General features: G+C 36.4%; 1 protein-coding gene across 5 annotated transcripts in view; it reads left to right on the forward strand.

The window, feature by feature from the left end:
• LRBA (LPS responsive beige-like anchor protein) overlaps window positions 1-24,690 on the forward strand; it is a 726,864-nt gene that overhangs the window by 650,296 nt on the left and 51,878 nt on the right. For 4 of the 5 annotated variants that reach the window (XM_032246531.1, XM_032246532.1, XM_032246534.1 and 1 more), the window contains 2 exons: window positions 16,157-16,246; window positions 20,716-20,908. In XM_032246531.1, the coding sequence (XP_032102422.1) occupies window positions 16,157-16,246; window positions 20,716-20,908 (283 nt within the window). The remainder of the gene's footprint in view (window positions 1-16,156; window positions 16,247-20,715; window positions 20,909-24,690) is intronic. The other variant, XM_032246533.1, reaches the window with a different exon arrangement.

Consider the following 24,690-nt stretch of genomic DNA (forward strand, 5'->3'; position numbering starts at 1 on the left):
CAGTTTGGCTCTGTGACTTGTAAAAATCATGTGGTAGGTAGGGAGAGCATAAGAAGTTGGTGATAGGCCAGGCAAGGTGGCTCACACCTGTAATCCCAGCGCTTTGGGAAGCTGAGGCAGGAGGACTGCTTGAGGCCAGGAGTTTGAGACTAATCTGGGCGACATAGTGAAACCGTGTAGCTACAAAAATAAAAATACAAATAATTAGTCAGGCCTGGTGGTACGCGCCTGTAGTTCCAGCTTCTTGGGAGGCTAAGTCATGAAAATTGCTTGAATTTGGCAGGCAGAGGTTGCAGTGAGTCGAGATCACACCACTACATTCCAGCCTGGGTAACAGAGGAGAGTCTGTCTCAAAAGAGCAGCTAGGCTGATCATATCTGTAAAACATATTTGGAAAGCATTCATGTGTGTTCATCATTAGTTCAAGCCACCATCTTCCTCTCCCCGCTGGACTAACATTAGTAGACCAGGTCACCTTTTTCTATCCCTGCCTACCTACAGTCCACTTTCCACAGAGCTGCCAAAGTGGTATTTGAAACTGTAAGTCAGACCATGTCACTTCCTTACTTAGTTTCACATCAAACATAAAATAAAGTCTGCTTGACTCACATGATCTGGTCTTGCATACCTCTCTGATCTCATGTCATCTGTCATCTTTCTCATTGGTGTGTCCTGTCACATTGACATTTCTGTTCCTGATTACATGAAGGGGAAGGCCTTTGTAAGTCTAATATCAAAACTAAAAATCACTGAGGAAATTAATATATTCATGTATAAAACTACAAGAAAACTCAAGTTTCTGTACATCTAAAGCAACAACAAATAACAAAGTACAGGAATAGATAATTCACAAAAGATGAAATGCAAGTCACACATGAAAAGCCTTTAAGCTGGGCATGGTGGCTCACACCTGTAATTGCAATGCTTAGAGAGGCCAAGGCAGGAGGATTGCTTAAGCCCAGGAGTTTGAGACCAGCCTGGGCAAATAATAAGACCCAGTAAGAGAAGTAGTTTACCCTCACTATTAATCAATGACATTAAATTGTAATGACACAATGGCATTTTTGTCCATTAGATTATCTAAGATTAAAAATAGTAAAAATTTCTAATGGTGACAGTATGAGAAAACAGACATGTCATATATTTGGTGAGGATGAAAATAGGCTGAATCATTCTATATCAATTATTAAAATGTTCATGAACTATTTACTTGAAACTAACCAAAAATAATAATTGACCAAGTGTGAAAACAAATGTTATATAGTTGTTCACATGTATTAGTCTATACTCATGCTGCTATAAAGACATAACTAAGACTGGGTAATTTTAAAGGAAAGAGATTTAATTGACCCACAGTTCCACGGGGCTGGAGAGGCCTCAGGAAACTTACAGCCTTGGTGAAAGGGGTAGCAAACATGTCCTTTTTCACAAAGTGGCAGGAGAGAGAAGAATGAGAGCTGAGCGAAACGGGGAGCCCCTTATAAAACCATCAGATCTTATGAGAACTTATTCACTATCATAGGAATAGTATGGGTGAAAGCGCCCCCATGATTCAGTTACCTCCCACAAAGTGGGGATTATGGGAACTACACTTTAAGATGAGATTCGGGTGGGGACACAGCCAAACGATATTATCATAATGAAAAAAAAAAGGAGCACCATAAATGTCCAGTAGAGAGCTAGTTAATCAAATATTGGTAAATTTACACAGTGGAATACTGTATATCATCAAAGATGTTACTATGTAGATCTATATGTATTACCATAGAAGTATATTTTGCCATATTACAGTGAATAACAGAGCATGTTAAATAACTATAAAATACAAATGCATAAGGAAAAGTCTGGAATTATGGACCCGAAAATGTTTGTGGTCATTATCTTTGGTTAATGAGATCATAGAACTCTTTAATTTGCCCCTTTCTATATTTTAAAAAATTATGTCTCTTGAAAATCAGGGAGAAAAAGCCAAACACAACTCTTTTTCCCTTTTCAGGGGGAAAAAGCCACTTCTTGAAAATTTGAAAAAACAATGTATGTTAACATGAGGCTATAGATACTGACTTTTTTTTTTTTTTATCTGGCTCTCCAGAGGTCTTTTGTTATTACTTTCTGGGTTTTGGTCATGTTCTTTCTCAACAGTCAATGTTGTTAGGATACTGAGTGTCCATAATTATCTTCATGTAACTTTGACAGGGATGAAGAAATTTACAATTTCTTAATTTTTATCTCACTCAGAAATCAGAGTACCTCCAATCTCTTAATTTTCTATGTGTGTTATTTAATCCACTGAGCTATGGAGGGGTTTTCATACTTTTTAACATTTGAGTTTATTTCTTCATTTTCCTATCATATTTGAGGGGGAACACAACACTTCTACTTTTAGAGAAAATATCTTAAATATATCATTGTTAATTGTAGTTTTTGTCATTATCTAAAAGCAAGAAGGCTTTTGGTTTAAGATTCATGAATTCTAGATCTCTGGGTTCACTACTGTGTGTGTGTGTGTGTGTGTGTGTGTGTGTGTGTGTGTGTGTGTGTATAGTTATACAAAGTGCTTTAAAACTGTATTTATCAAAGCAGTACATGTTAACTATTTGAAGAATTAAAGAATACACAAAGTATAAAATGAGACACTAGAAAGCTCTCATCCTGAAATTAGTTAACCCTGGTTAACTAATATCAGAGCCACATGCTCATGTCTAGCTATAAGTTCCTCATTGATGCAATTTGATGTGTATGTAAAGGAAAAAAAAGCCTCTGCTACAGAACTCATCATCCTTTCCAAATGCCTGAAATTCTACCATTAGAGCTAATTTATTTGGTTACAAATCCTTTAAAAAAATAAAAATAAAAAATAAATCCTTTCCAATCATGTGGCTGTCTGTGAACAAGATTGGACAGTAGGTTTTGATAAAAGGGAAAGTGCAGACACAGCAGAGTCTGGAGCAGTTGTTGCATAGGGGACGCCAGGGCAGACCTTGGCGTGCACCTGGAGGTTGGAAGAAGGGGTGGGGGTTCAAAGGCTGAAAGATACTTGCAGTTAGATGTTGCTGTCAGAAAACCTTAATATGAACAATATTACTTGTGCTTTTTCATCTTGTACTTTGTCATAAATACTTGCTACATTTCCCCTGAAAGTTTTATTTTCTCCTTTACTTTTCACATAAATACATTGTTTTATGTTTATGTGAGTTCAGAAATTAAGTTTTAAATTTCTTTTTGAAAATGGAACTCTACTCTATTTGCATTGGTAAATAGGGAAGGGAGAGAGCTGCGATATTGCCCAGTTTGAAGAATTACTATATACAAGTGACCTCAACATGAAAGTAAAATCTGAAAATGTTCCCTAAGTTGTGTTTAGTGTCAGTGGTTGGTTTTCCCTCTTCCAAATTTATCCTTCCAAATGCTGTCTTAGCTATGCGTAATCACTCTGAGGTCTGTTTTCCAAAAGAAGCAGCAGCAGTGTTTAAGTTTACATGACCCCAGTTTCATGACAGAAGTAGCAAATCAGATATCTTATCCAAGGAAAAGCATTTTTGGCTTAGAATTCCATCACTCTGTTGGTGGGAGTCAACGGCTCATTTCAGCTCCAACACTGCTGCAGAACAGTGGCTGCAGTGAATCTTTCAGAAAGCATAAACACAATTAGTATTTATAGCATTGTTAACATTTGTTAAATAGTTGGGGGAGTGGTCTGTAAGCCTGTTTTAAGCAGGTGGCGCAAGAATCTTTGTTGTGACTGTAGTGAGATTTAAGAGTAGGACAGGATGACAGTGGTCGTAGCAATATAGTAAATTAGGAATACTGAATATAATAAGTTCAGATTTCATGCAGCCACAATTCAAAGTGTTATAGAAATAATCCTGAAGTATCTCTGGCTAGAAGTGTGTTACACAGATGGCATATTTGACACAGTGCAGAGCAGGAACTGTACAATGAGAAGCCAAATAAACGGTAAGGATTAGTCAGATTTTAATTGAAAACCTACATTTAAAATACCATAAAATTATGCCAGACTTTCTTTTACTTCAAAACCACAATAATCAGACAAAAATTCCCTTATTCAATTAAACAAGCATCAAAGTTATCATTAAAGCTAATCTTTGTATTTTGCTTATTATTATGTCTATTGCAGACTTAATAGTTAGGTGTAACTAAATTATACACCCAAGGACATGAAGCAAAATATTAATATTTTTAGGATTTTTTTTTTCCTGTTAACTACGTACAAAATCCTGAGCCATTCTGTTATTCTGATGACTTCTGTCATGAACCCCTGTTTCCTTTCAGGTACCATCTTTACTTCATCTAGGTCACTCTTAGCAAATGAATAACCATTGACTGCTGCTTTTCATGACATAGTTTAAACATATTTGTCAGGTTTTGAGAAATAATTTAACCTTCTGAATGTAAAAATTAACTCTCTAGATGTTTTTGGTTTTTTTTTTTTTTTTTTCCCTTTAAGAACTTTACTGTGTTTTCTCAACATTTGTTTCCTAGCTTTGGCAACCTCTTTGAAGACATTCCACTTATTTTTCTAGGCAGGCTGCTTTATCTACTCATTTCCAGTAGCCAGAGATGGAGGTGTTTTGAATGAGCACATCAATGTTCTAGACAGAGATACTGTTTGAAATTATCCATGAACACAGTGCCACTGAACATTATTGAGTGACGTTTGTTTCTGTTGGTTGTGTCTGCTCTGACTAGCTGGTTTCTTTCAGATTGGCAGCTGGGATTATGTTGTAGGAGATGGACAGCTACAAGAACTGGAGATTGTAGTGAGGCTGGGTTGGGACTCAGTTTAATGTGCCTGGAAAGTATGGGTTCAGTTATAAGCATTAATGGAAAACCTATATACATTTTCACAAATTATAATTATATCATATTTTACGTTAGTAACTTCCATAATAATATTATTTAGGTAGAATGCTGGTAAAAATAATCCTTTGCCTCCCTAATTTTCCTTTTCCCCCTTCTCTTTGCATTATTATTTTTTAAATATGTTTTGCTTTATTTAGCAAGCTGCTCTTTGTTCTTTATGTACTCCATTCCATCATGATATGTATTTGTTTCCAGTTACCTGATGCATTCTGAGTGCTTTTTGAAGGAAAACATATTATTTACTTAAATAAGTTTATATTTGATTAATACTAAATGATGGCAAAATATTGCTAAAATAAGGGATCCTAGGAATCAGAGATAAGTTAAAAAGTAAACTCAATATTATCAAAATTAATTTTATAGCAAGGTTTATAGATTTAAGTTTTTGACCAGTTTATCAACTGGAGTTGTTCTTAGATGGTTAAAAAATATATTTCTTGGGAGAGGAGCAGAAAAGATAACTATTGGGTACTGGGCGTAATACCTAGGTGATGAAATAATCTATACCACAGACTCCCAGGACACAGGTTTACCTGTGTAATACACCTTGACATGTACCTCTGAACCTGAAATAAAAGTTAAAATATATATATTTATTTATATTAAATATATATACATATAATTTTGTATATATTTCTTGCCATTATGTTAATGGATAAATTAAACCTCACAAAGACCAGGCATGGTGGCTTGGCCAGGCATGGTGGCTTATACTTGTAATCCCAGCACTTTGGGAGGCCATGTTGGGCAGATAATTTGAGCTCAGGAGTTCAGGACCAACCTGGACAACATGACAAAACACCATTTCTACAAAAATACAAAAATTAGCCAGGCATGGTGTTGGGCATCTGTGGCTCCCAGCTACTCAGAAGACTGAGGTGGGAGGATCACTTACACTTGGGAAGCAGAGGTTGCGGTGAGCTGAGATCATATCACTGCACTCCAGCCTGGGCAACAGTGAAATCCTGTCTTAAACAAAACAATGTTAAAATGTTATACCAAATATTTGTAGACCTTTTTTTAAAAAAAAAAATTGTCTTGGTTTTAGATTTTTTCAAAAGGAAAATTAAATATGCTTATTTCAAATGTAATACATGTTTGTGTCAGATACCAATTTATATAAAAATGAGGAAAGTATAAATTTTTATCCTGCCAATCTTTTCATCCTTCCTCCATCAGAGAAATTAGCTAATAATAGTTTAGAATGTACCCCTCCAGATTTTGCATGCAAGTATTCATGCATATGTATTTATGTATGCACACAACACATGTAAATATATGTGTTATATATATACACACACACACATAATGTGTATATATATACATTATGTGTGTGTGTAATGTATATATACATTATGTATGTAAATATAACATATATTTACATGTGTTGTGTGCATACATAAATACATATGCATGAATACTTGCATGCAAAATCTCAAAATACACACATAATGTGTATATATATACATTATGTGTGTGTGTGTGTATATATACACGTGTGTGTGTGTGTATATACTATATGCATAATGTACACATAACACATGTAAGTATATATATACATAAAATGTGTGTATATATATGTATATACACATACACATATTTTTTGCTTAAATATGGTCATACTCTATATACTTTGGTAATTAGAAATTTTTTTTTCTTCAGTGTATTATGAACTAGTTTCTATGTCAGGTATATTCAACTCATGTTAATGGCTGCATGGTATTCCGTTATCAGAGTTTAAGTAGTTGTTTTCTTCCAATTTTTATGCTATAAAGAGTACTATAATAACTATCTTGTACCTAAATCTTTTTTGTCTTCATCTGATTCCTTACAAAAATTCATAGAAGTTGAGCTGGGCATGATGGATCACGCCTGTAATCCCAGCACTTTGGGAGGCGAAGGCGGGCAGATCACCTGAGGGTAAGGAGTTTGAGACCAGCCTGGACAACATAGGAAAACCCCATCTTTGCTAAAAATACAAAAATTAGCTGGGTGTGGTAGTGCACGCCTATAATCTCAGCTACCAAGGAGGCTGAGGCAGGAGAATTATGTTGATCTGGGAGACGGAGGTTTCAGGGAGCCAAGATCATGCCACTGCACTCTAGCCTGGGCAACAGAGTGAAACTCTGTTAAAAAAAAAAAAAATTCATATTAGTGGAATCAATAACTCAATCTTTATTTAAATTCTTAGATATCTGTCTTTATGTGTACATTCTCAAAACTAAAAATGTTGTCTTTCAAGTCCAAATTTGCATAGAATCACTTCTGTTGAATTTCATGTACTCTTCTATGTATTGATAGATTATTTTGCAAATTTCATTGAAAATATTCTCTGCTGTATATTTTGAACATTTATCTGCTCAAGTTTTAAATACTCCATATCCTAGTGTATCCGTTGCATTTTTCCTGAAAAACTATTTATCTTTTATGTTTATGCTTTATAAAGTTTGAATTCTGTATTTTTATTTCTAGGGCATTTAAAATATTTACATTTTAATCTTAGGAGACTCTTTTAAAATAATTTGGGTTAGGTTCATTATACTACTTTTTAATTTTGTGAATTTATTGCTCTGACAGCTAAAAAGGGTTAATAACTTAGTGCTTCTTTCCTAAGGTTAAGAGGGAGTCTGGTTTCTAAATGTTTCTAAATGATGCTTTGTCTTTCTTTCTTTTAAACCAGTTAGAGATGTTATCCAAACATCTCTAATTTCCTCTTTTGGGATTTTCATTCCATTTTTACCAAATACATTTATTTGCTATTGGTCCTCTTTTGGCCTTAGCAGTTACAATATTAGCAGGATTTTTGTCCTTTAGGAGTTAAATATAAACGTAACCATATCACGATTAAGTAGTCATTTGATTAATATGCTGTTTAAACTCACTGGTATCAAAGCTAAAGTTGAACCTTAGCTCCAAAGGATACTGAGGCTAGTCAGCTAGACAGTAAGCTTTGAATAGAAATCTGTCAAATATCCAGCAAGTGTTCTACAGTTTATGCTCAAATATCTGAAGGGAAAGAAGAAAACTGGCACAAGTAATGGTATACCACAGTAGACATCACTGGATGGTCTTAGTGTGACTTGTTAAACATTGAAAAGAATTTAATCTATGAAGTCTTGTTGGAATTCTTAAACATTTCTTGGTAAAGAGGTAGATTAGAATCTTACAACAGCTTTCTTGAACTTAATTTTGGTAATGTGAGAAAGTTTTAATATATTAATAAATGAAATATCTTTTCTTAATAAATTATTTCATCTCTTATTTCCCTATTCCAATTTATAATGCTTTCAGATGTAAATATTTAGGTGATAAAATGCAGTTTTAGAGTTGTGTGCTTATAAAAAAAACAGCATAGCATGGATATTAATTGTGTCCATATGTTTAAGTTATTTCTCCCCCACCCTGCATCTTAAATAAAATTTTACATTTATTGTTGGTTACTAAGTGCTGTACTGAGTTAACCTGTTTCCTCAGTTAGATTAAAAAGCTTAGTACAGAGAGACTAAAATAATCTTTGTTTAGTTGAAGCCAAATACTATATTGTCACTAAGCCAAGTTTACTTTCCTTTACTTTCTTGTTTCTTTCTTCCTTTCATTCTGTCTAGTATGTGTATGTATATTCTTTCTCTCTATATATAGTCTCTTTTTCTATATATAGCTATAAAATCATGCAAGTATACAATAGTTGGCACATACAGAAACAATAGAATACACAACTTGTTGAAAATCTCTTCATAATATTTGCATTTGAAAATCCATTAATTCTCTAGGTAATATTTGAGATGCTATTTATAAAATATAAATATGTGGTTTTACTGGAATGTCTTGAAGTATTTCCATAGTCTTTTTTATTACTATATATCTCAACATCTGGAATGCTGCCTGCTGAATGCAGGTTTTATTATAGAAAGTAGTAACGGCTATTTACAGAAATAATTGGTAACTGATGAATAAGAATGTTAAATAATAAAGCAAGCTTTTTTTTTTTTTTTCCTGAGACAGAGTTTTGCTCTTGTTGCCCAGACTAGAGTGCAATGGTGTGATCTTGGCTCACCACAACCTCCGCCTCCTGGTTTCAAGTGATTCTCCTGCCTCAGCCCCCTGAGTAGCTGGGATTACAGGCATGTGCCACTACACCTGGCTAATTTTGTATTTTTAGTAGAGACAGGGTTTCTTCATGTTGGCCAGGCTGGTCTTGAACTCATGACCTCAAGTGATCCACCCTCCTTCGCCTCCCAAAGTGCTAGGATTACAGGCGTGAGCCACCGCGCCTGGCTAAAGCAAACTTTTTTTTAGAATTATTTAATAGAATATTTTATTCGATGCTAGGCTGCTCTGTGATTGTGGTAGTAATGCATTTCCTAGCTGCATCTCTCCTAAATTAAGTTGATTTGCATGGACATTCATTCAGTAAATATTTACTGAGTACCTACTACGTGCCAACCTGAAGAAGCACAGAAATATTAGGCAGTCTCTGATCTTAAAGAAACTTACAGTCTAATCAATAAGTTGGAAAATTAAACCAATAAATAGAATATTAGATAAATAGGCAGGAAAAGTTTTTGCATGTTGGTCCAAGAGCAAAAAGGAAGGGACAGCAGCAGTCTGGGTGAGGTCGAGAAAGATCTCCCAGAGGCCAGAGATGCCTGAGCTAAGTCTTCAAGAAAGAGGAGGAAAAAAACCACACAGAGCAAGGGAACAGAAAACATATACAAGGGTTTAAAGGCAATATGATGCTGATTACATGTCACGTTATAGAGTGGTGAACTGGACAATGTTTGGGGCTAGATTACTATTAATGTTAATGACGAGTAGTTGGTAACATTTATTGAGTGCTTACTTAACCCTAGCCAGGCACTGTGTTAAGTCTTTAATATATATGCTGTAATAATATCACACATTTACTGATAGCTTAGTATGTGTCATGAACTGTTCTAAGTGTTTTATATTATCTCATTTAATCCTCACAACAACCCAATAAAATATTGACAGTTATTATCACGATTTTTAGATGAGGAAATTAAAGCACGGAAGGTTAAATACCTTGTCCAAAATCACTGAGCTAATATGTGGTAGTGCTAAGATTTGAACTGAGGCTGTCTGATTCTGGTGTCTGCACACTTAATCCTATGCTGTGGTGCTACCCAGGATAAGGATTTGGAATGGAAGGATTTGAGTCATGTAATCAAATACGCAACTTAAGGATTGAACATCTCCTTGCAAGTCTAAGTATATTCAGCCCCTTGGAAGAAATATGAAGGCTGCCAGCTAATGCTTATATTTTTGGTCATTGTGAGATATTTTTATTCTCAGTATAGTCTTGCAGTAGAGGCTTAAAAAAATTGCTTAAAGGCAGAAACACTCTCTTAGTTTTCAGTGAATCTATCTAGGACATTGGCTAGTCTGACCCCACTTTAAGATAACCTAAAGCCAAATGTCTTAATAATTATTGAAGGTGGCTAATGGATATGTGTGGATTTATTATCCTATTCTATAATAAAAAATTTTACATAACTAAATTTCTAAAACGTGATTGCCTAGGACCAAAACTGTCTAGATGAAGGAGAGTTCATTATAAAGAGTTGAGGTATTTGGTAATGTTTGTTAAGCCACCTTTCTGAACCTTACAGGGTTTAAGGATGCTTATATGTTTCCTGTGATTTCACACCTCATTTATGCCTTTACATTTTCTACCATGCTATACAGAGTGCTGAATAGAAAAGTGAAGATAAGGCAATAAACATAATCACTTCAGGGACTTTTTCAAATCATACATATTACCCCAGGATTTTTCACTTGACCTTAAGAATTACTGTTATAGTGAGACAATGGAGTGTTGTCATATATTCAAGTATGCTGGAGCTGAAGAAATGAGAATTACTGCCTTTAGTGACATCTTTCGGAGCTTCCCTGAGAAACTCATTTGGTTTCTTTGTAATAGCAAATACCAGCCTTTAGTTAACACTCCATATCCTCCCCTGCAACCTCCGTTTGCCCTCATCAGGAAGTGTGCTCATCTCTCAAGCTTGCTTTTGTCCCCAGTCCAACCACAGATGAGTCATAAGGGTTCTTGGCTAGCTTGCTATGTAACAGGCACTCAGCAACATTTTTGTTGTGTAAATGCTATGGGCAAGGTACTGTTCTACCTGTTGCACATATATGGTATTCAGACCCTTACAGCAGGGGTCCCCAACTGCCAAGCCTCAGCCTGTTAGGAACCAGGCTGCAGAGCAGGAGGTGAGTGGTGGGCAAGCATTAAATCCTCCTGAGCTCTACATCCTATCAGATCAGCCACAGCATTAGATTCTCATAGGAGCACAAACCCTACTGTGAACTGCGTATGCGAGGGATCTAGGTTGCACACTCCTTATGAGAATCTAATGCTTGGTCATCTCAGGTAAAACAGTTTTATCCCAAAATCATATTCACTCCCCCAACCAGGCCAATGGAAAAATTGTCTTCCATGAAAACAGTCCCTGGTGCCAAAAAGTTTGGGAACTGCTGCCTTCTATTATTGTTGTAATGACAGACATAAATAACATTACAGGGAATTCTGAATCAAGTGTATACTGTAATGAGCAGCATGAATAGGTTTAACTATTTAACAAGATGAGGGAAACTTGGTAGAACTCAAGCAAGGTTTTCTAGAGATGGGTAGAACTTAGAAAACTGAAGATAAGAGTAACCATTCTAGGAGGGGCAGTGGCATGGTAGAAAATGTAAGGCAGAGATGGCTTATATTTGTGGAAGAAAACCAGCTTGACTGAAAAGGAACACTGGTAGAAGGTAATAGAATGAGAGAATAAAAGTTAGAGAGGTGGGAAACCTGCAATGCCTGGCATTAGTTTTTATCTTTTAAGTACTGGAATCACTTGAAGACGTTTGATCAGAGAAATTTTGCATAAAGGTGAGTTTGGGAAAACTCAGTTCTGCAGGAATACTGAAGGCAGAAACTGAATAGAGGGGGAAAACCAGCAAAGAGACTATTACAGTACTTGATACTTGAAATTATAAGGGGCCTGGATACAGAAAGGAGTGATGAGTGTGATAAACTTTGAAGTGATTGGACTTAGTGACTTTATATGTAAAACAGATAAAATTTTTTAAATGTTGACGATATCCTGAGGTTAAAAAAAATCAGAAGATGTATCTAATCCTTGACTGAGGAATGCTAAAATAAAAAATAGTATTTTAAGATTTTAGATCTGCGAAGACATACGCAAGATGGCCAGGGCAAACTTCATGGGAGTGGACAACCTCTGGTCATAGGGTTGGAAACCTTTCAGATAGAGGTAGAGTTTGAAGCCCAGTAGAAAAAATTTCCAAGAAAGCAAACTTAAGTTGAGAAAATCATAGTACTGAAAGAGAATTACAGCGATAAATTCATTTATGGATGACAAGTCAGCAAAAGAGAGAGTCAAGGAGTAGACTACAGAGCCAGTCTAAGCATGAAGCCATTGAAGCCACAGAAGGGAGAATCTCTGTAAATTGCTTCAGAGATTAAGATGAATGAAAAGCGGCAAATGAATTTTAAAAACAAGGAGGAGAATCTAGAATTATCCGTTGATGATATAAAGTGTGACTATAAAGTTTTGAGATCATAGTCATTACCTTACAGTCTTACTCAATAATTTTCACACTTGAAAAAGTCCTTTCTGTTGCATTTTTAATATCAAGAACTCAAAGGTTAATCAAGAAGTAAAGCATTTGTGTCTGAGATTTCACAGCCTTTTTAGATGCTTTCAAGACTTGGAAAGAAAATTGATTATTATTTAACCTGTGTGAGATAATATAGCTTTTATTCTGTCATTGAGATAGAATAATACCACTACATTATGTGACTTGAAAAAGCCATTTCCTCAGAGTTTTCAGTAATGTGCCAATTGTATTAAAATTTTCAGACTAAAGTGTTAAAAAGAGGAGATTGGTATTTTCAAAAGTTGTCTCATCCATAACCTTTCATCTCAAAACATTGTTAAGTGCAAAACACTTTATGTAATATTAAGACATGTTAGATTAAATTTATACCTGTAATAAAGATTTATATGCTATAATGTCATCATTCCCAGCTTCTCTCGCGTTATTGCCTATTCTCCCTTCAAAACTCATCCTATGGCTTCCATAGCACCCTATGTTGCTCATCCTCCCCTCTACCCTCCGACTGCCCTCTTTCTGTCTTCATTACTTTCTTATTTATGCCCTAAATTTAAATACTTCTTGAGGTTCAGCTTTAGGTGCTTTTGTGTCTGGGTTTCATGTGTTTTCATCCTAGGGCTTAACAAGTACAGTTTCAAACTGTGCTCCAGAGCCCTAAAGAATGCTCAGAATTGTCTCAGAGGCTGCTGAGGAGGCTCGTTAGGGATGATTTCACCCTGTAAAGTTGAATAACCCTATCTCCATGTATTGAGGCTTCATGTAATATTTCATTTCAAAACGAAGGTCGTCTCTGCTGCTTAAAAACATACATATACAGCAAGAGAGAAAGATAAAAAAATATTAACTTAAATTTCTCTTTTGTATGAATGACACCAAAATCAATACCTCTCTTCTCTTACCTCAGAGCCATTCTTAGGCTTTCTTTCACACATTGGACATATTGACCTAGGTAAATGGTTGTCACTATCACATTGGATTCCATGTGTCTGACATAAAATTTACTGTCTTTCTCCTGCCAAAGTGGTTTTCCTTAACAGAAACTCCCATACTCCTATTTCTTCTCATTGCTTTATTGTTTTCTGAAACATGCAAGTTTTTTGTTTTTTGGGTTTTTTTTTAAGAAAAGGAATTAGTTTTGTATTATCTTCATTGCTCAAAGTCATCAGTCCTTAAGATCTGTTGATTTTTCCTTAGCTGGTTCACCTAGTCATCTCTTTCTTACTATTACCATAGCTTCCATAAGGATCTGGGTATATAATTCCTCATGTTTTGGACTGCTCTCAGAACCTCCAAAGAAATCTCTTTGTCTCTAGGCTCTTAGCCCTGTGGTATATTTTCAAATCCTAAGCCAGATTTCAGTTTTCTTAAATATATATTTCTCATTCTCTTCCTACATAAACTCCCAAAGTATTTCTTCCTTATTTTGGCTGTGTTAAGTAAAGAACACACCAACTCCCACACCAAATAATGATACAGTATACCATTTTATTTCATGCTTTGTATGTGCTAGGTACTGTGCTAAGCACTTTATATACATTATCTTATTTCATTTTCCAAACAATTCTATGAACTAGGTATTGTTATTATCTCTGTTTTATAGATGGGAAACAGAGATAAGCTAATTGCCCAAAGTCAAACAACAGATAAGCGTCAGAGTCAGGATTTGCATTCTGAGCCATCTGACATGGTAGGCCAAGTGCTGAAGCAATAAGTTCTTTGCCACCTCCCCTCCCCTTTTAATCAGGGAGGCATGTGGGTGGCTGGGCAGGAGCCACAGAAGACAACTGTCTAGGAGGCAGGTCTGTGCACTCTTGTTCAGGCTACACTCCTGCCCAGACTAGAGCTCAGTGGTGCAGTGATAGCTCACTGCAGTTTCAAACTCCTGGCCTCAAGCTGTTCTCCTACTTCAGCCTCCTAAGTATCTGGAACTACAGGCACACCGAGCCTTTTCTTTTTCTTTTTTTTCTTTTTTTTTTTTTTTTTGTGATGGAGTTTTGTTCTTGTTGCCCAGGCTGGAGTGCAGTGGCACGATCTTGGCTCACTACAACCTCTGCCTCCTGGGTTCAAGTGATTCTCCTGCCTCAGCCTCCCGTGTAGCTGGGATTACAGGCATGCACCACCATGCCTGGCTAATTTTGTATTTTCAGTAGAGATGGGGTTTCGCCATGTTGGACAGGCTGGTTTCGAACTCCTGACCTCAAGTGATCCACCCGCCTCGGCCTCCCAAATTGCTGGGATTTACAGGCATCAGCCACCACTCCTGGCCCAATTTTCTTTCTTTTTTGTAGAGACAGGGTCTTACTGTGTAGGCTGTTCTTGAACTCTTGGCCTCAAGCGATCCTCTTTTCTTGGTTTGGGATTACAGGTGTGAGCCACCATGCTCATCCTTACCAGCTGTTCTTCAAAAAGACTTAAAGCTCTCATTCATAAACTCAGTCCATAAGCTCATAAATTATAAAATAGTAGTGCTGCTGCCTCCTCCTTTGTGACTACCTTTAGCCTTCAGGTTGCCACTTTGTGATTTTTTTTCTCAAGATTGTCCTTGATGTTTAATCACAAATTAATTTCACTCTATCAAAAAATATTTGAGATGATGTTCTGAAAATGATCCTGGTCCCTACCTCACTTCCTTTTGGCTCCAATTTTTATTCTTATTGATTTGAGGGATTTAGCCTGCGAGTTAAGTACTGAATGTTGTGAGAGTGTTGAAGTAGTCTTTATAAATCTTTGCTTCCTTCTCTAGTCATGTAGCATTTATTCATTCAGCCAATTTAGGGATCTAACAGTGAAGAAGATACATAAGGTCCTGCTTTCATGGCTCTTGTATTTGACTGGGAAGAAATAGATACAAGCAAGTAAACAAAATGCTTACGGATTGTGATAGCACCTGGCATTTAGTAGTTTCCCATGATGGTGGCTGTGACTGGGAAATGGGCATCTGTGTGCTGTGTGTGCACCAAGAGCCACAGTAGGAGAGTGCCTTGCAAAAGCACACATCTTTCAAAAAGAGCACACATACACATGTTCCTTATGTTTAGTCCCTGGTTTAACCATCTCATGCTTAGATGCAACATATGGATTTTACTTTGTTATTTAGTTACCTAACTTCAAAGAGACTGTCAACAATAATGCTCTTCCTATGGCAAAATTAATATAGCATCAAGCCACTTTCACAGGTGCTATGTTTCTTTTTTCCTCCTTTTTACTCCCCAGGATGAAATGGGACCTAGAATCAAAGAAGCAATAGGTTTTCTCTATACCTGTAAAAGATTAGCTTTTCATCATCGGGGATGATGCAAGCAGGAAAACTAAATGCAGGAAAACAGAGATGAAGCCAAAAAGGACAATTTCTGATTGTAATAGCTGGTTTCTGTTTCATATCACTAAGCAAGATGAGAAAGTTTTGTACAGTTTTATAAGAACAGCTTCCACAGTTCTAAACAATGACCTCACCCTCAATGCCCTTGCCAGGTGCTTAGCCCCACTGTGAAAACACAGGTTGATTTTCAACATGAAGCAAGCCAGAGTATGGAGTGATATTTTCAGGTGACAGTTGGGGCTCTATTGCCTGTAATTAGCACCTCTTAACCCTCAGACTTGCCCCTGCCTTTTTCAGGCTGTTGAAGCTCAAATCCGAAGCTTTGGACAGACGCCTTCTCAGCTACTCATAGAGCCCCATCCTCCCAGAGGTTCTGCCATGCAAGTGGTAAGTGCTATTTTTACTCTCCTTATTTCTTGCCCCTCCTTCAGATCATGCTTGATATTCATAACAGTCTTTCATTGTGCTTGAGTTTCTCCACCACATGTGGGCATGTTCTTCTTATGCAATATTTGTTAACCTGCTAACAAACAGCAGATGTTATTGCATTGTCTCCTGGAGTCTTTGAGAAGGTAAATGTTGCTTCAGTACTCTTGTATGTCATCAGTTTGTGTCTTGTGTTACAGAATTAAAAGGTCCATAATTGTCATGAATCCTCACTGTAGGATAAAAGACTCCAGACATAGGGTTGATGAATTTTCTGGTTTGATCCTCTGAGTTTCTAGATTAGTTTTGCTATTGTGTTTATTCTTTACATTCCAATATATTTTTCACTTTGGAAATTTTAAAACAAATTCTAATACATAAGATATTGTTACTGAAGGTCAGGGACCACAGTGGGGAGAGAATGATGGTTTGGTATAACAAACCACCCGAAACTTAGTGACTGAAAACAGTATTTTATTTCTCATGATTCTGAGGGGTTAGATGAAAATCTTTCCTGCTCTTTTCACCTTGTGTCATTCACACACTGCAATGGGGTGTGCTGATGTAGCCGGGCTTCTCTTTCCACATGGTCTTTTATCCTCAAAGAAGCTAGACCAGGCCACTCCCATAGTGGGAGTAATTCCACAAGAATGAAGACAGAAGTGGCCAGACTTCTTGAGGTTTGCTTTTGAACTTATACATCATTTATGTCACATTTGATTGGTCAAAGCAAGTCAAAAGTCAGCCCAGAATCATGGGTAGGGAAATAGAGTTGAGCTACAAAATAATGTGGCCATTCTACCTCTATAGTTGCCAAAATTTCAGGGGAAAATTCTTGAATGAGAAAAAAAATTAGAACAGTAACAAATGGAATTGCATGATTAACATAATTCTTGAGGAATAGACTATAGATATTATTTTTTAATTGTGCCTCATAAAAAGAAGTTTCTCATTGCTGTTTTAAATTAAGAATATAGACTATAAAGTCTGTTCCTGTAAATATAATGAATAATTATATAAAGTCAAATTCCATTTTGTTGCGTAGAGATGGCAGAATTTTGATAAATACTGGGAAGGAAAGAGTAGCAGTGAAGAGAATAAGAAATAGAGAGGAGGCCCTGCTACCTCTGGCTCTTTTTTCCTTCTTTTTTTCCTTTCTCTTCACCCATCACCTTCCTCTCTGTGTCTTTTTTCCCCTCTGTGCTCTTTGTCATTTTCTTTCTTCTTTTAGGATTTTTTTTCTCCTTCTATCTCTAGCAATATGAATTGGCCATCATAAACAATACACATTTTAAAAATCGTTTGCATCACTCTTTCTCTTACATGTTTTTAAATCAGTAAAATCAGATTTAGATGAACATAAAGAGTGACTTTAGTGGGTAGAAGACTACACAAAGAGCAAACATTTAGAAAGAACAATGGAAGATAGTGCCATAAAATAGTAAGAATGATTTATGTTTGCGTTTGGAATTAGCTTTAGTAATAGCTTGCCATTGAGACTCAGGCTGCATTGGTGCTGGCAAATGGAAGCACCTCCCCTGCTCCATTGATTTTCTGCCGGGGTCACTGCCCAGCCTTCCTCCATGGCAGAGGCTTATTGACTCATAGAAGCAGAGCAGCTTTGCTATCTTGAGGGTGAGACGGCTGAGAATGCTCATGCTCATATAAGGATGGGAGGCCGTCTCTTCCATTACCTTTATCCTCTAAATTGAATACCCGAACTCCTCTTCAGACTTGCACAAATTGTGTTTTTCACTTTGCGCATGTGTGCATGGGGGGAAAAAAGGCATTTTAAAAAGAAACCAGAATTGTCAACAAACATACACTGAATCTGGGAAAACTGATGAAATCTAGCTAGCAGTTTCCTACTTGTACCTCAGGCTTGGCTCACAGAGGTGCCCAGGATTAAAAGAGGCTTTGTTTCTCTTATCCCTATTTTACCAGTTCTGCTCATCTGCAGCTGCTGTCATCACTTTAAAGTAGCCCAGCAGGGTAGGGTGGCTTTTCTTATTTCTAGTGCTTCTCATTCATACCCTTTAGCCAAGGATATGATAGAATGCCCAAGAGAGTTTCCTGCTACTTGCCTGCATCAGGAGCTCTAATCAGGATGGGTTGTGCAGGAGCAGACTAGAGGGACAGATAATTGTACGAATGCAGTGGACAGCTCTGGATATGGTGTCTGCAGCTTGCTGTGGAAAGTGGCTTGTCCTTGCCGTGTGGCTTAGAGTTGGCCCGCCAGAGTCATTATGTAAACAAGAAATTCTTCCTACACATTAGAGATTTTTTTCATGTTTTTTAAGGGCATAAACATTGGAACTATTCAATTTGAGCCTAATTATATTTATAGTATGAGCTGTTAAGCTCTGAAATATGTATGTACTTCCTTTCAGTGAGACTTTATGACTATGTTGTACTCTGATTTTCTCTGAGTTTATAAATTGACTTAGTAAATATTCTTTAAAAACTATACAATTGAAAAATAAGACTTGGTACTTGGAAATGATGTTCATTTCCTTTTCCCGGGACTTCTTTAAAATTAGCTTATGGATATTTTGTTTCATGTTGCTCCTTGTTTTTCATTTTTACCTAATTTCACAGAATTTCTTAAAAACTATCTAAAAAAGCTCTTTGTATGATAAAAACTACTTATTGATACTAGGGTTTTAAAAATCAAAAGCCACGTTTATTAACTGTTTTTAGTAACATTCAGATGAGCTTCCCATTACCCATCAGTGCACCCCACCACACACATACACACACACACACAGACACACACACACAGACACACACACACACACACACACACACACACACACACACACACGAATATAGCAGAAATTAAAGCCACCTCGTGCTGCGTTAAGTGCATGAGCCATAATATACACCAGGTGTAGTAATTAGCAGGCACACGAAGGCTGCCTATTTGTCTGGTTTTGCTGCTGTTGCTGTATCCCCCTGTGTTTTCACACCATCAGATAGTTGGATTTAATTGAGGCCACATCAGATGAGGCATTACTGACACCTTTAATTGAATGAGCATCCAGGGAGGATTAACTCATAATATTGATTGGCTTTTAGCCACTTGCTCAGAAGGGTGTCTGGGTAGCTTATTAGTTGCCTTTATTTACACCTTTATGCAAAGAGTGCAAATAGGAATTCTTAGTGCAATATGTTTTTCTAAGTACTCTTAATAACTTTTTTAAAAGGACTGATAATAAAAATGCAGATGTATTTAATTTTTTATTACCAGTTCTGAATAAATATGTGTTAAATATATGTGCCTCCACATTTACATATACCTGGTGTTTTGAAATATAGCAGAAGGAAAGCAGCCAGAAGCATTTCATCAAAGTGTTCCAATTCTGAATGATACTAATCAGCTATTAGAAAACAGATATGGTAGGAGAGAATTGCTGAAAATGTACAGTGCAATTACTGTATGATAGCATACTACCCCAAAGTATAAATAAAGTCAATAAATCAGAGCAGTGTTATATATGTCTTGGATTATGACATATGGGTTGTAAGAATGTTCCAAATCCTTAGTAGTCTTCAAGATTTATTTTGTTGCTGGTTATTAGAACAGACAGTGATTCATTTAACATTCTCAATTACTCTCTGTTTTTCAAAGGAGAAATCAAAACAGTCTTGAGCTTTAGTTTTGTTTGTTTTTTAACCAACAGGGAAGAGGAGCACCTAGGTATTTCTCTTTATTCCTAGCTACAGCAGAAAGCAGTGGCATTTGCATTATAATAGGCAGTGTTTATGATTTGGTACACTATATAAATATATTGTTTTTACAAGTACATTTAATTATGCATTGCTTTCCAACATCTTTATAATTGTTTGTATATTACATTCATAAGTTCTCTACTGTAATAATATATGCATATAGTCTAACTGTTGTTTATAAATGTATTTGTTTTCATTATCTCTTTATAGTTGTCAAAATCTTCCTGCTAACTCAACACAACTTTTTATGATCTTTGGAAATTACCTTGGCTTGCTTTTATGCCTGTTGTCCGTTCTTACTCTTTTTTTTGTGCTAAAAGATAATTATGTGATACATGATAGCAACCAGGATGATTTAATGCAATCCCCAGCACTTTGCCTATGTAGATTCTCAATCAAATCATTCTTTTAGTTTTTCATGGCAGTGGGGAGGGAAAGGGAACTCATAAAATTTATAAATTTTAAAGTGTTTCTGTTAATGTATTCTACTTCAATCCCCCAAAATTCCGACTAATGACATACATGAATAACAGCCAAATCATGACTGCTGTTTCTACAAGCCTTTCTGCTCACTGTGCTTCCACTTACAACTCATGTTAACATGGTCTTCCTCTTCTTTTCCTGTACCCTCTCTCTTTCTTGTCTTCCTTTGTCTTTTCCTTTTTGTATATTTGGGTCTTGTCATGCCCACTCAACAGTATCTCCTCCTGCAGAGTCCATTGATGTTCACAGACAAAGCCCAGCAGGATGTTATCATGGTCCTCAAGTTTCCCTCCAACTCCCCTGTTACTCACGTGGCAGCCAACACCCAGCCTGGTTTGGCAACTCCTGCTGTAATCACAGTCACTGCTAACAGGTTATTTGCCGTGAACAAATGGCACAATCTTCCTGGTAAGTAAAGAAATACCATTATAAGGTATGGTAACTGCTGAACACCGTATAATACACACTTAAGTATATCGTATCTCAACATTTAAGCTTTCAATTTTCAAGCATTAGTCTGAAACAAATTGTTCAATAGTTTGAAAGGCTTAAAAAAGGCCCATGTGAGGCATATAGTACAAATGTTAAAACCTAATATTTTTTAGCTTCTGGTGATTTATCTTTATCCTTGGAGATAAATACTGTTTCTAATACAATGTTTTAATATAATGATATTCTATATTATGTCCATAAACAGTAATATTTATTTATTTATCAAATGTTTTACTTTTTTACTCATTCATTTTACTCAGTATACACTTGGTCTTTTTTTTTTGTTTTTTTCTAATTTTGTTTGTTTGTTTTTAGAGACAGGGTGTTGCTCTGTTACCCAGGCTAGAGTGAAGTATTGTAATCGTAGCCCACTGTAGCTTTGAACTCCTGGACACAAGCAATCCTCCCACCTCAGCCTCCTGATTAGTTAGGACTACAGAGGCGGACCACCATGCCTGGCTATTTATTTATTTATTTATTTATTTTTAAACTTTTCATAGAGATGGGCTTACTGTGTTGCCCAGGCTGGTCTTGAACTCCTCGCCTCAAGCAGTCCTCCTGCCTCAGCCTCTTAAAAGTGCTGGGGTTAGAAGCGTGAGCCACTATGTTCAGCCACAATAAGGACTTCTGATCGTCTACTATGTGCCAGAAGCTGTACCTTTTTGTGCTTGGCCTGATAATATTGGTAGTATTTGTTAAGGATAATAGAAAAAAAAAAAAAAAAAAGAACACTTAGATTACATAGCCAAAATACTGCATATCTGTAAGTACCTTCTATTCTTCTATTAAGTGTTCAACACAATTATGCTCAACTGAAATAACCATTAGAATCATAAACAGTGCAGATTTTAAGAGGCATGAAAGTTTATCTGTTCCAGCCATTTTTTGCCAGTGAGGACAATGAGCCCAGGGAGCTCGCCTCATTCTGCATGAAATATGCCCAGTCAGTGGCAGAGTTTGAGCCCAGGTTTTCTCACTCAAATTTTATGACCACCCCTCTGTGCTGTATTCTTTCTCATTAGAGCAGGAAAGTTGGGACCTGGATTAGCACTGTTCTTTTTGGCTACCAGTTAGAATTTTTTGGAAGAGGAGGAAAATGTTTTAAAGTTCTGGAGATTGTAGGCCTTTCTCCCAAGCCATTGTTTTAGGTAGGAAAATTTAAAAGATAAATTTTAGTAGTTCATGAAATTGTCATTAAATCTCTAAAGTGTACATAAAGCACTGCTCATTAGAATACCTGAAACAGTTGCAAAAATACAAGTTCTTGAACAAAGACCTCATGCCAAATTCAGCAGCTTCTGCAAGGGAACAAAATGTACATTCAAACCAAAACTTGGTACATTGACTAAGCTCAATATGGTATACCCCCCACAAAGAATCTGTAGTTGGTATTAGAATTGATTAAACATAGCCATTTTCCTACCTATATTGGAAATGAAACAATGAAAATAAATGCCAATATTTGATTACAAAATAGATTTCAGAAAAGGTAGAGACAGTAAAAATGGAGGCAGGTATATAGTGTCTCTGTTATTATGTCCTTTTTTTCCTTTTTCTGTAAGTGAACTTCTCTTCACAGAAGTGAGTATGTATGCAAATAACACACTTATATTTTGGGACTAAATATTATAATTTATTTAAGAAGCATGATTTTTTTTTTATTTCTCTAAACCATGTTTTCTTTTGAGAAGAAAAACATGCTGGTGATATGTTCTATCAAATATACTAGAGGATTTAGGTACTCTGTGTGCAGATACCCTTAAAGCATTGCAACAGCAAGCGTGACTCCAGGGGCACCACTGATGACACTTATCCTGGGTGGCTATTTGTGCAGCCCTGAGAACTTCTTCAGTTTAAACAGAGTGACAGCACACATGAGGAGGGGCAAACCTTACAACTGCTGGAAAGCCCTGACTGTTCTCCGACCCCATCTTTACTTTAGCCTAGGAGGAGCTGGCTTAGAGGGAACTGAGCTGGCTCAGCCACAGGGCTCCTAGGTCTCCAGCTGATTTCGGGTTTTAGCACTGATAACCCTAAGTATTGATGACCAAGCTTCTGGCTTTCCCCTTTCCAGCAAATCCATGTCCCTCACTAAAAAGCTTGCTTCCCTTAGTACCTAGTGATCAGAAACTCTCTTCCCCACTTCCAATTTTTGTATAAATAAATATGTAAAGTGATTTAGGGGTAGAGTCCCACTGCAGGTGTACCACTTAAGATGCATTTAACTGTTCCCAAGCCTGGCTAACCTTTCTGTAAGATAGCTGGGGAAACTGCATGGTTCTGCAGATTCTACCTATATTTCTCCTCAATGAGCCATCGTTATGTCTGTAACTGTGTCATTAGAGATGTTTGTCTTCACCCTTTCCATACATACTGCCTTTACAGTATGACACAGCAGCTCTTCATCAAAAAAATATAAAAAGTGGTAACATGAGAATACACCAATACACCACAGGCAGTTACCTTTCTAGAATGTGATCTCCAATTTGAGCTGCACCTACAACTAAGAATATTAGGCATTTATTATATTAAATCTATGCTCTATTTTAGATATGTTTATATAAATCTAACTTTTCATTCTATCTCTTGCTATCTTTACCTGTCACTATGCCTTGATTTAAAACAAACATCAAAATTCCCTGAAAGTTTTCTTCAGTAAATATCAAGTTCATATTACAATATGTATATATTTTTAATGTTATGTTCTGTTTCTTTTCTGAGGATCTATGATTTCCCTAGCTTATTCATTAGACAGCCAGTTCCCCTCAGTTCTTTGAGTAGTGTCTGATTTAGATAATAAATCATCTTTAACCTCCCTTCTCTTTCAAGAGACCTTGGAAACCTCCAGAAAATAGAAAATAACAGTAGCAAATGTTTATAGAGCATTTTCTAGTTTCTAAGTACTGTTTTAATCATTTTATGTGTATTAACTCAATCTCCTCAACAACCTGAGGATGCAGATTATGTACTTAGATTGGACCATATAAAACTGCATTTTTTAATAGGTCAAAACAGTCAGGTATTAGCACTTTCATATAGTTCAGTCTAACACATCTAACCTATTTTATAGATCAGGAAATTGAAACACAGAGATTACATAACTTGACCAAGGTCATACAGGCAGTCAGTGGCAGAAGTGGGATTTGAGGCATGACCAAACCACCTTAAACCTATTTTCACTGCCAGTTTGGTTTTAATGTTTCTAAGATCTCAGATTCTCAGAGAAGCAGAGAAAAATTCCCAAGGTATTAGTGTTGATTGACACTGGTATTGCTGGAAGTAAGTGGCACTGTTGGGTAGACCAGAGGCTGTGGAACATTTTTCCTGGTCCTCCCTTGTGAGCATCCTGTGATTTCTTTACCAGGAGAGCCAGTAATCAGCAAAGACACATACCTTTCTTTCTTTCTTTTTTTTTTTAAAAAAAGGAGTCATTTTGGTTTCTTTTTCAACTACTTTATTTTCTTATACATACTTTAATTTCTAGTGCCAATATTTTACTTAGGTATTTCATAAGTATTAATGACCTTCTAAACATCCTTTAAAAAGTTGGTATTTACTAACTGGAAAAACTATGACAGAGTAAGTTTAAAATAATCTAATGAACTTATTGAAATGTACCCCATAGTTAGTTTCAACCCCTCAGAGACAGATAGATTTTCTAAAACCTGATGGCAAGACAGGAATACTACAGGGTGATC

Source organism: Sapajus apella, unplaced genomic scaffold (genome assembly GCF_009761245.1).
Source record: "Sapajus apella isolate SASKATOON/1434 unplaced genomic scaffold, GSC_monkey_1.0 scaffold61, whole genome shotgun sequence".
Taxonomy (NCBI): Eukaryota; Metazoa; Chordata; class Mammalia; order Primates; family Cebidae; genus Sapajus; species Sapajus apella.